At 38.1% G+C, this 15,152-nt stretch overlaps 1 protein-coding gene across 4 annotated transcripts in view; it reads left to right on the top strand.

Annotated features, from left to right (window-relative positions):
* The window catches only part of GXYLT1 (glucoside xylosyltransferase 1), a 47,767-nt gene that overhangs the window by 22,796 nt on the left and 9,819 nt on the right, over nt 1–15,152 (top strand). For all 4 annotated transcript variants that reach the window (XM_047787979.1, XM_047787982.1, XM_047787981.1 and 1 more), the window contains 4 exons: nt 1,892–2,017; nt 4,527–4,778; nt 11,317–11,440; nt 12,017–12,189. In XM_047787979.1, the coding sequence (XP_047643935.1) occupies nt 1,892–2,017; nt 4,527–4,778; nt 11,317–11,440; nt 12,017–12,189 (675 nt within the window). The remainder of the gene's footprint in view (nt 1–1,891; nt 2,018–4,526; nt 4,779–11,316; nt 11,441–12,016; nt 12,190–15,152) is intronic.

Genomic DNA, 15,152 nt, shown 5'->3' with positions numbered 1-15,152 from the left:
AAAAGCTTTACTTACTGTTTCAAAATATTTGTATTCTCTGTGTTTGGGTTTTGTTTTGGTTCTTTTTTTTTTTTTTTTGGTCTTTTTAGGGCCGCACCCTCGGCATGTGGAGGTTCCTGGGCTAGGGATCGAATTAGAGCCACAACCACTGGCGACAACCACACCACAGCCACAGCAGTGCCAGTTCGTGGCAGTGCCTGATCCTTAACCCACTGAGCGAGGCCAGGGATGAACCTGCATCCTCATGGATACCAATCAGATTTGATTTGTTTCCACTGAGCCACAGCAGGAACTCCTAGTCTTTGTATTTGTGATATGTGATTTGTGATCTTAATCTCATTATCCGGATTGTTTTCTAAAATGTTAACTGAGGAATTAATCTTAACAATTCAGAGATAGTAACAAATTACTCTTTTTGTTGTTGTTGTTGTTGTTGTTGTTGTCGTCTTTTTGCCATTTCTTGGGCCGCTCCCGCGGCATATGGAGGTTCCCAGGCTAGGGGTTGAATTGGAGCTGTAGCCACCAGCCTACACCAGAGCCACAGCAACGCGGGATCCGAGCCGCGTCTGTGACCTACACCACAGCTCACGGCAACGCCAGATCGTTAACCCACTGAGCAAGGGCAGGGACCGAACCTGCAACCTCATGGTTCCTAGTCGGATTCGTTAACCACAGCGCCACGACGGGAACTCCATATTGCTTCATCTTATATTCTACTGCTGTGTTGTCTTCAAACTTGACTTGAGTTATTGCTTGTGTAAAATATACTGTATTTTTAAACTTTTCTTTAATCACAGTTAACTTTGAGAATGGTTTTGCTTTTGAATGAAAAAGAATCAAATATTTTGTGGAACATGCTTTTGCTGCAAAAAAATGACTAGATATTAGAATTTAAAAAATGACTTAAGATTTCATTTTGAAGTTAGTGTTGAAAGGATCTTTAAGTGATTTATAAGTCACACAAGGAAAGTGAAATACCTGTGTTTGAAACTAATTAACAGAGACATCAAAACAATGTGTTGGAAGAAAAGCTGTTCCCTTGAACTATGTTGGAAGGTATTAATTTTTTGTGTGAAGGAGAGGGAGGGGAAAAAGGCATTAATGTTTTTAAAAATTTCTTGAACACAGACATGATTCAGAAGGAGATCGTCTTTAGCCTTTTACATAAAGTGCTTAGTTTTTTCTTCCCCCATAGATTATGAATGCTCCGTAGGAAATTTAAATCAACAATTCTGTTGAAGTGGCGGTGGCAGGTAATACTTGAACGGAATTTGAAGCAATTCAGTGTTTTGAAATGCATCCAGGATACTGAAGAGTAAATGTGTTCACTATAGAGTTTCAGATCAGAAGATTAGGTTTTGCTTTTTGTAATGACTTTTTAAAAAATCAGGCCTGGATTTGTGCTTACCGGAATATTTTGTTACTAGGAATATCCAGGCATATTAAAACTACTTTGATAAATATTTTCTAATCCATTTCACATTGGTCTGGGTTGGATTGTAAACATTTTCTATTATATCATACATGCTATGGTAATGAAATTCATGCTTAATTTTTCTGAGTTTACCTTGTCGAGGGGCTGAGAGGATTTATACATCAGGTCAAATTGATGGAGGTAGGCAACTTGTAAGTCTCCACTTTCTGGTTTTGTGATTGAGAGCCTTATAACTTTAGTTGTCTCTCATATCTTTATGGTGGAGTCTTTCTAGCATATTAGAATGATTTTTAAGATTTTTGAATGAAAACAAAATAGGAAAGAAGCTGACTTTGTCTGAATCATGTACAACATAAAATATATACTATCTTAAATTTAGCTTAGGAAAAACAATCTGTTTATGATTTTACCAAGAAAGTGAAACAAATTTAAACTTAATTTTTTTTTTAATTTCAGCTTGACAGCTGGTCATTTCTACAAACGTTTAATTATTCATTATACCCAATAACTTTTCCAAGTGAGAATGCAGCAGAATGGAAAAAGCTCTTTAAACCATGTGCTTCCCAGAGATTGTTCTTGCCAGTAAGTTTTTATCCTCAGTGTCTTTTGTTTGAATTTTGCTTTTACACACATGAATATAAATCATTTAAATAAACACATGCATGTATGATTTTCCCTTTGAAAATTAGAAGAAAAAAAATCCACATGCAGTAGGAGTTCCCATATTGGCACAGTGGAAACAAATCCTTCTAGGAAACCATGAGGTTGTGGGTTCAGTCCCTGGCCTTGCTCAGTGGGTTAAGGATCTGGTGTTGCCATGAGCTGTGATGTAGGTGGCAGGTGCGGCTCAGATCTGGCTTTGCTGTGGTTGTGGCGTAGGTTGGCAGCTGTAGCTCCAGTTAGACCCCTAGCCTGGGAACTTCCATATGCTGCAGGTGTGGCCCTAAAAAGATTAAAAAAAAAAAAAAAGAAAAAATTACCATAGAATAAATAAAATCTGCAATAAAAAGTTCTGTTAAAAAATGGGAGGGAGTTCCCATTGTGGCTTAGTAGCTTATGAACCTGACTAGTATCAATGACGATGTAGGTTCTATCCCTGATCTCGCTCAGTGGGTTAAGGATCCGCCATTGCCATGAGCTGTCGTGTAGATCACTGATGCAGCTCGGATCTTGTGTTGCTGTGGCTGTGGTGTAGGCCAGCAGCTGCAGCTTTTTTTTTTTTTTTTTTTTTTACTTTTAGGGCCACACCTGCGGCACATGGAAGTTCCCAGGCTAGGGGTTGACCTTCCCAGGAGGGTTCCAGCTGTAGCTGCCAGCCTTCACCACTGCCATAGCAACGTGGGATCTGAGCCACACCTGCGACCTTCACCACAGCTCACATCGGCCGCCAGATCCCTGACCCACAGATCAACCCCGAATCCTCATGGATACCTGACAGGCTCGTTACCTCTGCACCACAAGGGGAACTTCCCATTATTTAATTAATAGTTTGAGTGCCTCTGTTCTGCCAAGTATCTCTACTGAAGTGCTGAGTATATAGGAATGAGTGAAGCAGGCAGATTTCTTGTTTTCGTAGAGCTTATTCTCTGATGTGGAAGACTGACATTAAACAAACACATTATGACATTAAACACAAATACATCACTGGAAAACAATGAGTGATGGAAGAAGCATAAAGTTACAACCATTGCTCTTCTGTTTTATTCTGTTATCTTTTTCAACATTTTTGAATGAATTTTAATTATATTTATAGCTATACAACCATCATTTATTCTGCATTTTTAACAAGCTTAATTGTTGGTGTTACGCTATGAAATTTGCCAGATCATTTAATGCTGTAATCCAGTTAAATTCCTAAATGGAATTTGAAATAATAAAATTAAATACTTGGAGCCTCTCAAACTGTCCTTGTACTTCATTCTTACATTTGCATCTTGTTAACGAGATCTAGGCAAATTGATTCTTCATTTTTCTAGGTAAAAATCTTTTTAAACTAAATTTCTCCTCCTTTAAAATAGATGGAGTAAGGAAGTTCCTGCTGTGGCACAGTGGGTTAAGATCTGGTGTTGCCTCAGCTGTGGTGTAGATCACAGCAGTGGTTTCAATTTGATCCCTGTCCCGGGAGCTTCCATATACCACAGGTGTGCCATTAAAACAAAACAAAACTTTCCCTTAGAAATTCCTATAAAAGATACATATTGGAGACTTAACATCTCTCAGAACATAACACAGCTAGTCTTCTAAGACGTCTGTCTTCACTCTTGCTGCATAAATGCATGTTTTCTTGGATTTGTACGAAGGTGGTTAAGCCCAGAAGTAAGAGCATGGACTCTGGAGGTAGGTGGTCCAGATTTCAGTTTTGGCTCTGCTCTTTGCCAGCTCAGACCAGAGTGAGGTGAAGGTGCCCATTAGTGTTACAAGGCCGAGGGAGCAAATTCAGACGGTCTCCATTTGTAGTGGTTAATTTCTGTATTTATCTCAGGAAATTAAGATTCGATATGTCAGTTCACCAAAGGTAATGCTAGTCACCCTTAGGAAAAACATTTCCTCCTTTGCCTTTGAGCATATTTCTTTTATTCTTTCTTCCAATTTTTAGTGGCTTTTTTTTTTGTAGCTTTTCTTCCTCGAAAGGTAATGTAAAAATTACCAGTATCTTTATGTATGCTCTCTATAAAAAGAAAATGACAGGCTTGGGGAAAATTGCTTTTAAAAATTAGGGTAAATTTATCCCTTAGGTATTTTTGAAATAAAGCTTCTTACATGTTTTTTTGTTTTTTGTTTTTGTCTTTTTGCTATTTCTTGGGCCGCTCCTACGGCATATGGAGGTTCCCAGGCTAGGGGTCCAATCGGAGCTGTAGCCGCTGGCCTACACCAGAGCCACAGCAACGTGGGATCCGAGACGCGTCTGCAACCTACACCACAGCTCATAGCAACGCCGGATCCTTAACCCACTGAGCAAGGGCAGGGACCGAACCTGCAACCTCATGGTTCCTAGTCGGATTCGTTAACCACTGCGCCACGACGGGAACTCCCTCTTATATGTTTTGTATTAAATAGGTGTAGTTAGTAATTCAGGTATCTCTCCCCACAGTTAATCCTGAAAGAAGTTGACTCCCTGTTGTACGTGGACACTGACATCCTTTTTTTGCGGCCTGTTGATGACATTTGGTCTTTACTGAAGCAGTTTAATTCCACACAAATAGCTGCAATGGCGCCAGAACACGAAGAGCCTCGGATAGGCTGGTATAACCGCTTTGCCAGGCATCCGTACTACGGAAGAACTGGGGTGAACTCTGGAGTGATGTTGATGAACATGACCCGAATGAGAAGGAAGTATTTCAAGGTGAGTCACCCCCGCAGGAGATTGGTTAACGTACTTCTGTTTTCCCTCGGGATTGTTTGGTTTCCAACTTGGTTTTGCTTTATTAAAACCCAGATTGAACTATTCAGAATGTTTCCACTTATCTAGAACAACGGAAGAAAAGTGTGTTCTTGGTGTTCTGTTTATTAGAGTGTTGCCGCAGGTCAGAGGAGATGGCATTAAAGTGAAGTAAAACAGCAAGGCAGCAGGTGTGCCCCTTATCTTCCCAGGTTGGTATTCCGGCAGAAGCTGTCATTTTGTACTGGTGCAACCACAGAATACTTCAGTCCTAAGTGTGGCACATCGTGGGAGAATACAGATTGGGGTTAAGAGCTTAATACTCGGTTCGTTTGGTCTGGTTCACTCTCTGAGATCTGGAGTAAGATTTGAATGTCTCTGGGCTTTGATTTCCTCATCTGTGAAATGGGGTGATACATTAACAGTACCTGTGTCTTAATGCTTTTGTGAGGATTAAGTTAGTTAGAATAGGCTAACACATAGGCGGTGTTGGCTCTTTTGGTGCTATTAGAAGTTAACTTGGGGAAAAAAAAAAAATCCCTGCTTGTGTCTTGTCTCTCAAATTGCAAGGTCGGTGGAAGAGTCAGGCTGTTTAAATTCTCTGCGCATTCCGCACACATAGGTGTGTTGTACTGTCTACCCGTTTCATGCCGATGAATCTTAAGTTGGTGTAGCCTGGGGGCTCTGGGGTTAAGCTCTTTGGCCTTCTGTGTAGCTTTGCCACCTGTTCACCATAACCACTAGTCAGCTAGTTAGTTAACTTTCAAATGTCAGTTCTCTCAACTGAAAAAAATAGAGATAATAAAAGGACTTATGTAGGTTGTCATTTTAGAAGAGACCCGTTCAAAATGTACTGAACATGACACATAATAAGCACTTCAATGCTAGCTAAAAAGTGACTTCTGAAACACTCATGTAAGACCTTTACATCTAGTCAGTACTAAGTTAAACGTTAAGTATTGTCTTTTATGATATGAATGTATATATTTATTTGTATGCGGGTATCTCTGTTTGGTATTATTCTTACGGACCTGGTGGACCAGAATTTACATGTTATTTATTGCTCCTTTTTGTACGTCTGATTTAACTCTGTGCTTCATTTAGACTTGTCCCCTCTTGTCCTTGGTATAGACAGCACTTACTGTGTGTAGTCACTGCCACCCACATCCTGACATTTCTGTCACTCTGCCCTTGCTAGAGCTAGTAAACTTAGGGTGTCTTTGGCGTTACCATTTTCTGTACCTTTCAGAAATCTTCGTCTCATTTCAGTTTTGTCTTCCACAAGTGAATGCATTAGTGAGGCCAGTGTAACCTGTGCTTTTGCTTATCAGAGAGCATCTTTCTTCAATTACCCAATTTGTTAAATCTGTTTTGAGATTTAAAATCTCATGTACCATAGTTTTACTAAATAAAATGTGTGATACCATGAGTTTTCCTTTTCTGATGGTCAGACTATGCACAGTAAATAAATATTGTACCAGAAGATGGTGCTGTAAGATTATGTGCTAAGGAGTAATGTGCCTGCTCAGTACCTCTTCATTTGAAATTCGTAGAGTTGTGATAAGTGTAGTGTTGCAAAGAATCTTAGAGATAACTTAGTATAACACCATTACTGTTTTTTTTATTAAAAAAATTTTAATTACAGCTATATGGTTCAAATCTATGATTATATTTATTTCCTTTTTATTTAAATGTCATTCTTAGATGTTTAACAGTTTCTCCCCTTTCTCTTTTGTTTTTGTCTGTGGCATGTTCTGAACCTCCTAGAAATGTAGATAAGGAGTTGAAGTAATTTCTAAACTTTAAAGCTTTATTTCCTGTGTGTTAATGGCTTAAGCAAAATATGAGAAGTATGAGTATATGTTAATTTGGTAGGTACAGTGTACTTCATACCAACTATCCTGTGTTTCAAACAACTCAATTTTTGCCCAGTGGGAGCAAGACAGATTTGCTTTGTTTCTGTTTTTCAAATTTTTAAATTTTTTTGGCCACACCCATGGCATGTAGAAGTTCCCCAGCCAGGAATTGAACCCACCCCACAGTTGCAACCGGCCCCACAGCTGTGGCAATGCAAGATCCTTAACCTGCTGTGCCCCAAAGGAACTTCCTACTTTGCTTTTAAATGTTATATTTGTGATTGTTGACGTGTTTCTACAAAACTTGCTGATTTTTTTAGTTTACATTTTTATTTTTCTTGATTATTTTCCAAACGGATCTTTAGCAAACACTGCCTTATTCTTAATTTGCTTTGCTGTCATCCAGCCCCTACTATTCATGATCATTTGGTGCCAACCTGATGTATTATAATTACATATTTTAATAATTAAAATAGCAAAACTTTAACTTTTTTGTTGTTTCTCATAATGCTTGATTGACAATAATACTGGCTATGATACTGCTTTGTGTCGCATATTATGACTGTATTGACAGTGTTAAATCCCTGTTAGAATATGCCTTAACCTTTTTCTATTTATTACATAAAAACCAGAGAATATAAATGTCATCTTGAGAATCCTTTTCTTGTTTATTTACTGCACCCTGTTCATGTCCTGCTGTATAAAGTAATTTTTGCCTATTTTTTCCATCTCTTGAGAGCAGGGTATGTCTTTTCTTTTTTTGGCCACGCCCATGGCATGTGGCGGTTCCCAGGCTGGGATCAAACCTGTGCAATAGTAGTGACCTGAGCCACTGAAGTGACAACACTGGATCTTTAACTCCTGCGCCATAAGAGAACTCCCAGGGTGTGTATTTTATATAGCTTTGTATTCAGAATACTTAGCATGGGGTCTGGCATAAAGTAGCAACATAATACATAATTACTGGCAAAGAACAGACAAAAGTTATAGAAACTAGGTCACTAATGAAGTATTGAAAAATATTTTAAAAAGAGTATACTTGTTGCAGAGTTCCCATGTTGGCTCAGTGGGTTAAGAACCTGGCATAGTGTCCATGAGGATGTGGGTTTGACCCCTGGCCTCACTCAGTGGGTTAAGGATCCAGTGTTGCTGCAAGCTGCAGCACAGGTTGCAGATGTGGCTTGGATCCTGTGTTGCTGTGGCAATGGTGCAGGCCTGTAGCTCTGATTTGATCCCTAGCCTACGAACTTCCATATGCCACAGGTACAACCTAAAAAAGAAAAGAAAAAAAGAAGTACACTTACTGTAAGGTGGCCATGAAGATTTTTTTTTACATATTTGAAAGATGTATGTGATGGGGGACTTTTATTGTGTTACATATATAGCTTAAGAAAACATTATCAGTGAATATCATACCAAAAGAGAACTTTTTCAGAGTTGAGTGGAATAACTAATCTTTGGGAATTGACGTGTGCCCAGTTTCTAGCATTGTTGGAGCATAATATGTCAATTTTCAATTTACGTATAACATAGACTGATGGCGATAATGGGTCTGTTTTTGAAAGCTTACCTAATTCTAAAATTGAGACGGATTTACCTTAATACAATGCATGTGCATTTTAGTAGGCTTGCTGACACTAGTAAATTAGAGCTACATCTTTCTTTTTTTAAAATTTACCAAACTAAATGGCGCTTATAAAAATTCAGACATTTCATTGCATATAGAGTAAAAAGGTAAGTTTCCCCTTTACACACCTCTCTCCCCAGTTTTATTCCTTTGCCCAAATGGCATTATGAACCATGCTATGTATTTTTCACATACTTTTAAAAATGAATGTTGAAGGAGATGCGCATGTGCATTCGAATGATATGTAGGATCCTTTTATGTGTCTTCAGTTTGCTTTTTTCACTTATATATGTAATTGATTTTTATGTCAGTATACATACGTAGTCTCGCATTTAATGTGTGTAATATTGTGGAGAAAAGGTGGTTTTCTTGGTTTTGTGTACTAGTACGAGTATGTAGTTATATGGCTAAGAAAAATATCTCATGCATTTTAATTTTTACTTTCCTGACTATTCCACCAATGTGGGTGAAAATCTTTTTGTACAGCTTTTAGGCATTTCTCTTTCCTCTTTTGTGAATGGCTCTTTGTCCATATCCTTTGACTGTTTCTCCACTTTGTTTTTCTATTTCTATTAACTTGAACTCTTTTTCTATACTGATGCCTCTTTATTAAACTCATTTCTCAGAGTTTTCCTTGGTTGTCTTAAATATTCAGCTTAAATCCTCAGCAGATAACATTAATGTTATTGCTTTTTGTCCAGTATTTGTCTTTTTTTTTTTTTTGCCTTTTAGGGCTGCACCAGCAGCATATGATGGTTCCCAGGCTAGGGATCTAATCAGAGCCGTAACTGCCGGCCTACATCACAGCCGCAGCAACATGGGATCCGAGCCACGTCTGCGACGTACACCACAGCTCACGGCAATGCCGGATCCTTAACCCACTGAGCAAGGCCAGGGATCGAACCCTCAACCTCATGGTTCCTAGTTGAATTCATTTCCACTGACCAAGACAGGAACTCCCAGTCTTTTTCTAGTAGGACTTTTCCTTTAAGTTATAAAGGTTTTCCACACCCCCACCTTGATTTTTTTTTTTCCCCCTAAGACTGCCCTGGACCTTGCAATTTTCTTTTGTTTCTTTGAATAGGTATATTTTTCTCTATTTTTTTTTCTTTTTTTTTTTAAAAGCAAAATCCAGTGAAGACTTCAACATGAGGTGGTCCAGGGAGTCCTCCAGTCCTGTCTATTAAATGTGTTCCTAGTTTTGGTTCTTGCTGTATTTCCTATTTTCCTTTTTAGGGCCTAAGAACATTTAGTTAAGATGATCAATGACGTATTTCAGAGACATCCTTTCATTAAAATATTTTCTTATTATTTCCTTAAGTAAAACTTGCTTCAGTTGTTTTCTAGATTTTTCTGAGGGAGAATTTCTGATTATGTAGTTACTGTGTTTACTGCATTCTGAGAAACTTCACACAAAGGTAATATAATTATAGCAGATTATATTCAATTCAAATATGTGGGTTTTTTCCCCCCAGAGATCCTGACTTTTTTTTCTCAAAGGATAGATTGTTTATGCCCCATTTAGTGTATTATTTGTCCTAGAATAGCTTGTAACAATGTTTTTCAAACTCTCTGTGGAGAAGGATCAGTGTTTTCCTTCCTTTTTTTTTTTTTTTTTCCAGGGACACTAAATGTTTATTCACTAAAACATTGTATAATCCTCTTACTTTCTTCTAAAGATAGATTTAGCCCTATGCTCAGTATACTTCTCTTCCTCTCTTCTAACTTGCAACTGACTAAAATTTCCTTGACCTTTTATTTCCCATGCTGAAATTCTGTTTCGCAGTAGGTTGTATTCAGTCATTAGTTACTAGTCATTATCCTCCTCCCCAATAATTTATCGTCATTTCTGCATTATCTCTAATCTTATTTCTCTGTAATTTTTTTATCCTTGGTAAATGTTCAACTGCCATCTGAAGGAGTCCACTATATAATTAGTAATATTTTTCTTTTTTTTAAGATTCTTATTTTTTCCATTATAGTTGATTTACAGTATCTGTCAATGTCTACTATACAGCAAAGTGACCCAATCATTTTCTCACAATCCTCCACCATGCTCCATCATAAGTGATCAGTGTTTTCTTAAACATTATTTGCAATCTGCCATGAGCCATTTCTTTGGTAAAAATAATGTAATTAAGTCATTAGGAAAAGATTAGATTAAAGAAACAAAATTTTTCTGTTAAATTGCTATAAAAGTTTCTAAATCTTACTCTTAATTTCTGTATTTAAATCTTATAGAAGACGTAAAAATTTTACTGGCCAGCACACTGCATGCAGACTGTACTTTGAGGAGAACAGGTTTACATCCGGAGAGTTTCAAAGAATCAGATTGTTGTAAAAGACTTAGTATTCAACTCTACCCCTTTTCACCCCAGATTCACATGATCCCTAGCCCACTTTCAGCTCTGTTGGGGAGTGCCTTAGGTATTTGACTTTGGGTTTTAAAATAATGAACTATGAGTAATTATATCAAGGCTGAAAAGGCATTTGACAAAATTCAGTCTCTAGTCTTGATTTATCAATTTCAAGTAATCTCTTTGAAATGCCAGTTATAAAAGATTGGTCTAAGAATAATAGCTATCATAGTGATAAAAAAAAAAAAAGCTAACACTGAGTGTGTGTCACATGCCAGGTACTGTTCCAAGTACTTTTTATTTACATATAAACAGATTTAATCTTGGGCAACTGTGTGACAGAGACATAGGTACCAGGACTGCCTGCTTTTTAAGATGAGGTCCCAGTCATAGCATTTAAACTATCATCTACTTTGCCTTTCCTTCCTGACTTCTCTTAGTTTTATCACTTCTTCATGCAGCTTCAGAGATCTTTAACTTCTCCACTCCAGCTGGACAGCCTCACATTTAGGTTTACTGTAGGGTCACTTGGTTTTGTAAAAAAGAAGTTTACGCTTCTTGTTGCTCTTGTAACGATTGCTAAGGGGAGAATGGGGGACTGGCATCATGCTGCTGTTTTAAACCTGGAAACCCGAGAATCTTTCTCATGGTTTTGCCTCCAGAATGATATGACAACTGTGCGACTACGATGGGGAGATATACTGATGCCATTGCTTAAAAAGTACAAGCTAAACATCACATGGGGTGATCAAGATCTGTTGAATATCATATTTTTTCATAATCCAGGTAATCATTTAAATTTATTTTATTCTCTGCATTTATAAAACATTTATTATTTAGTCAAAAGGGAAGAAATGTACTTATTTGGTTTTGGCTTATATTAATGGTTATCACTTTACATTTTTAAGACAGATGAAAACTTTTCTTGAGTATTAACTTAGTAGAAAGAGATCTAAGTGCCAAACATATTTTTTCACTATTTTATAATTTATCCTGGGAGTTCCAGTCGTGGCGCAGTGGTTAACGAATCCGACTAGGAACCACGAGGTTGCGGATTTGATCCCTGGCCTCATTCAGTGGGTAACTGCTCCAGAGTTGCTGTGAGCTGTGGTGTAGGTCACAAATGTAGCTCGGATCCTGTGTTGCTGTGGCTGTGGTGTAGGCTAGCGGCTATAGCTCCGATTGGACCCCTAGCCTGGGAACCTCCCATATGCCATGGGAAGCGGCCCTAGAAAAAAGACAAAAAGACCAAAAAAAAAAAAAATTATCCTGGAAGAGCTGTATATTTAAACTAAAAATTTTGCAAAATGCTAATTATGTGGCCTTAGGGTATATTTGCTTCTTTGTCTTCTCTTTGTATAGAGAGCCTTTTTGTTTTTCCATGCCAATGGAATTATCGACCGGATCATTGCATATATGGAAGCAATTGCCAAGAAGCTGAAGAAGAAGGAATCTTTATTCTTCATGGGAACAGAGGTGTTTACCACGATGATAAGCAACCAGCGTTTAGAGCTATTTATGAAGCACTGAGAAATGTAAGCTTTTTTTTTTTTTTTAATGTATTTGTGGAAATACCCCCAAACTTAAAGAATTTGCATATCTTTTATTCTAGTTCCTAAGTTATAAACTCCAGCACTCCCTCCACATACAGCTTTGGCACTTGGTCTTCGGCTGGAAGGAAGAGCACTCCCTTTTTGCTCATTTATTGATCTATATACATCATCAGTATGAACTCATTGATGGGTATTTTTTCCAGTGATTTATAATTCAGTACTTGCTTTAATTTATATCGATGCTGAAGTTGTGTCACATTTGGCGATTGGGAGCCACTTTTGGCTGCCTCTTGTGCTCAGCTCATCTACTCCCATCATTATTTTGAGTACCTCCTCAGCGTCTGTCCAAACAAAATATTCCAGACTCATCTTGTTATACCTCCCCTTCCTTAACCTTGAAGTTGGCTATTGTCAGAGGAACTGTGATGCCTGTTGCTGCAAGGGCGTCTTCCCTTCTAAGTCATTTCAGTGATGGATGTAGGACATGCAAATACACACACACACTGTCATGAGCTCACACTGATGTGTCTGCCTCCATTCCTCTAGGCCTCTTCCTTGCCTTCCCCGGCTTTGCTTCTGTCTTTTCTGTTTTCTTCTGCAATTAGAATCCTATCTTCTAACATAAACCATTTCCTCTTTGGCTTACAATGTATCCTATCATACATTTAAAATAAATTTAAAAGTGCTCCATTTATACTGCCATCTCCACTCCTCTCTTCTTGAAAAACCGACCTGCTGTAAATGTTCAGGGTTTGTTTCCAGCCCTCTCCCCTCTTCTCCTCTGCCCGCAAGATGAGGGTATGTTCTATGTTCTAAAAGTTACTTGGGTTAGTTCTTTTGAAATATATTCAAAAGAATATATTTATTTATTTGAAATATATTCATTTGAAATATAGTCAGGTTCGTTTGAGTCTGTATGCTTTCAGTTTCAAGTTTTTCTCCCTCATTCTTGTTGTTTTACCTTTAATTTGATATGAGGAGTATTAATATACTTCAAAAAGTCAAAACTGTATAAGGATTTACTCAGAAACATCACTCCTTCTCCATCACTTCTACCCCAAGCCCTCCCCCATTGATTACCAATGTCATTTTCTGGTTTATCCTCCTGTACAGATGACTCTGTGTGTGTGTGTGTGTGTGTGTGTGTGTGTGTGTGTGTTTTGTAATTTCCCTTTTCTTCCATGAAAAGTAGCACACTCTTCATTTGCACTTTGCTTTTTTTTGTTTTTTACAATATTCTGGACATTTGGGCAGTTATAAATATCTTCCTTGTGCTCTTTCTTTTTAACCATTTCTATGATACTTCATTTTGTGCATGTAACCAGAGTTTATTCAACTAATCTTTTTTTTTTTTTTTGTCTTTTTAGGGTCACACCTGTGGTATATGGAGGTTCCCAGGCTAGGGGTCTAATCAGAGCTACAGCTGCCAGCCTATACCACAGCCACAGCAACACCAGATGTGAGCAGCATCTGCGACCTATACCACAGCTCATGGCAATGCCAGATCCTCAACCCACTGAGCGAGGCCAGGGATCGAACCCGCAACCTCATGGTTCCCAGTCGGATTTGTTTCCCCTGCACCATGATGGGAACTCCTCAACTAATCTCTTATATTTGAACATTTTCCAACATTTTGAATAAAAATATAGCGGTACACAATTTTGCATATATATATATGTCTTGTTAGGAGGTGTATCTTCAGGGTAAATTCTTGGAAGTGGGATAAATCGATTGAAATACTGCCTGTTTCCCCTCTGTGGGGATTCTTTGCATTCCTGCCTACAATTCAAGAGATCTGTTACCCAACAGCCTTATCAGTGGGGTGTATTATCAAGCTTTAAAAATTCTGCCATTCTGAAGAGTGAGAAATGGAATCTTATTTTCATTTGACTTTCATATCTTTTAGGGCTACGTTCTCTTAACAGCCTGTGCTTTCAGTATTTTTCTTTTTTTTTTTTAATAATGATTTTTATTTTTTCCATTATAGCTGGTTTAGTGTTCTGTCAATTTTCTACTGCACAGCAAGGTGACCCAGTCATACATACATACATAGATACATTCTTTTTTCTCACATTATCCTGCTCCATTATAAATGACTAGATATAGTTTCCAGTACTATACAGCAGGCTCTCATTGCTTATCCATCTTTCAGTGTTTTTCTACCTATTGTATATTGATTTTTCCACAAATATCCACTCGTTTAGCAAAGAAACTTGGCTTTTTGTTTGGGAGTGTCTCATCTTCACATGTCAGCTTAGTGACTTGATCTTCGCGTATCCACTTAGTGACTGACAACATCTTGATGGGTGGAAGCATCTTAAGAACAGGGCTTCTTCCAGGAACGTTTAATAGTTTTCTTCATACTATGGATTTTGAACATATCTTAAGTTTATTCTTACATACTGTGTCTTCTTTGTGGCCTTTGTTGATGGAGTTTTCTCTTTTAAGCTTTTACTTTATGTTGAGTTTGGGAAGAAATTATACTGGCCCTCCCAGTGCGGATATCTGCTGTCTTTTTTTCCCCCGCGTTCTTATCATCCCCTTTGGTGTAATTAAGGTGGATTGACAGGGAGAGATGGTTATACATCACATCCCTCTAGCTTGATGCATGAATCAGGTCTCTATGTTGGGGACCAAGACTTGAGGCCCATCCAGGTAGAGACTGGATTTATGATGTTGCTTACCAAGCTGTATTGATCATTGTCCATGCGGCTGACTCACTAATACCTGGTGAGAAGGCTCTGTGACCTCTCATCTCTTGGGTAGGTGTGTTCACTGTTCTGCTAGACCGTGTCGAACCTTAGGTGGACATGAAGACAAAACATAAGTAAAATAAATAGAAGTGCTGGTGTGGTGTGTGAGGGTCCTGCGAAAAGCTGATGCCCCTATTTGTTAAACTCTCATTTTTTTCTAATGACTGAAAACCTCTGGTCTGATAACAGCCT

This window comes from Phacochoerus africanus, chromosome 7 (genome assembly GCF_016906955.1).
Source record: "Phacochoerus africanus isolate WHEZ1 chromosome 7, ROS_Pafr_v1, whole genome shotgun sequence".
Taxonomy (NCBI): domain Eukaryota; kingdom Metazoa; phylum Chordata; class Mammalia; order Artiodactyla; family Suidae; genus Phacochoerus; species Phacochoerus africanus.
The sequence above is the reverse complement of the archived record's forward strand: the minus strand, read 5'-3'. Positions and strand labels throughout refer to the sequence as shown.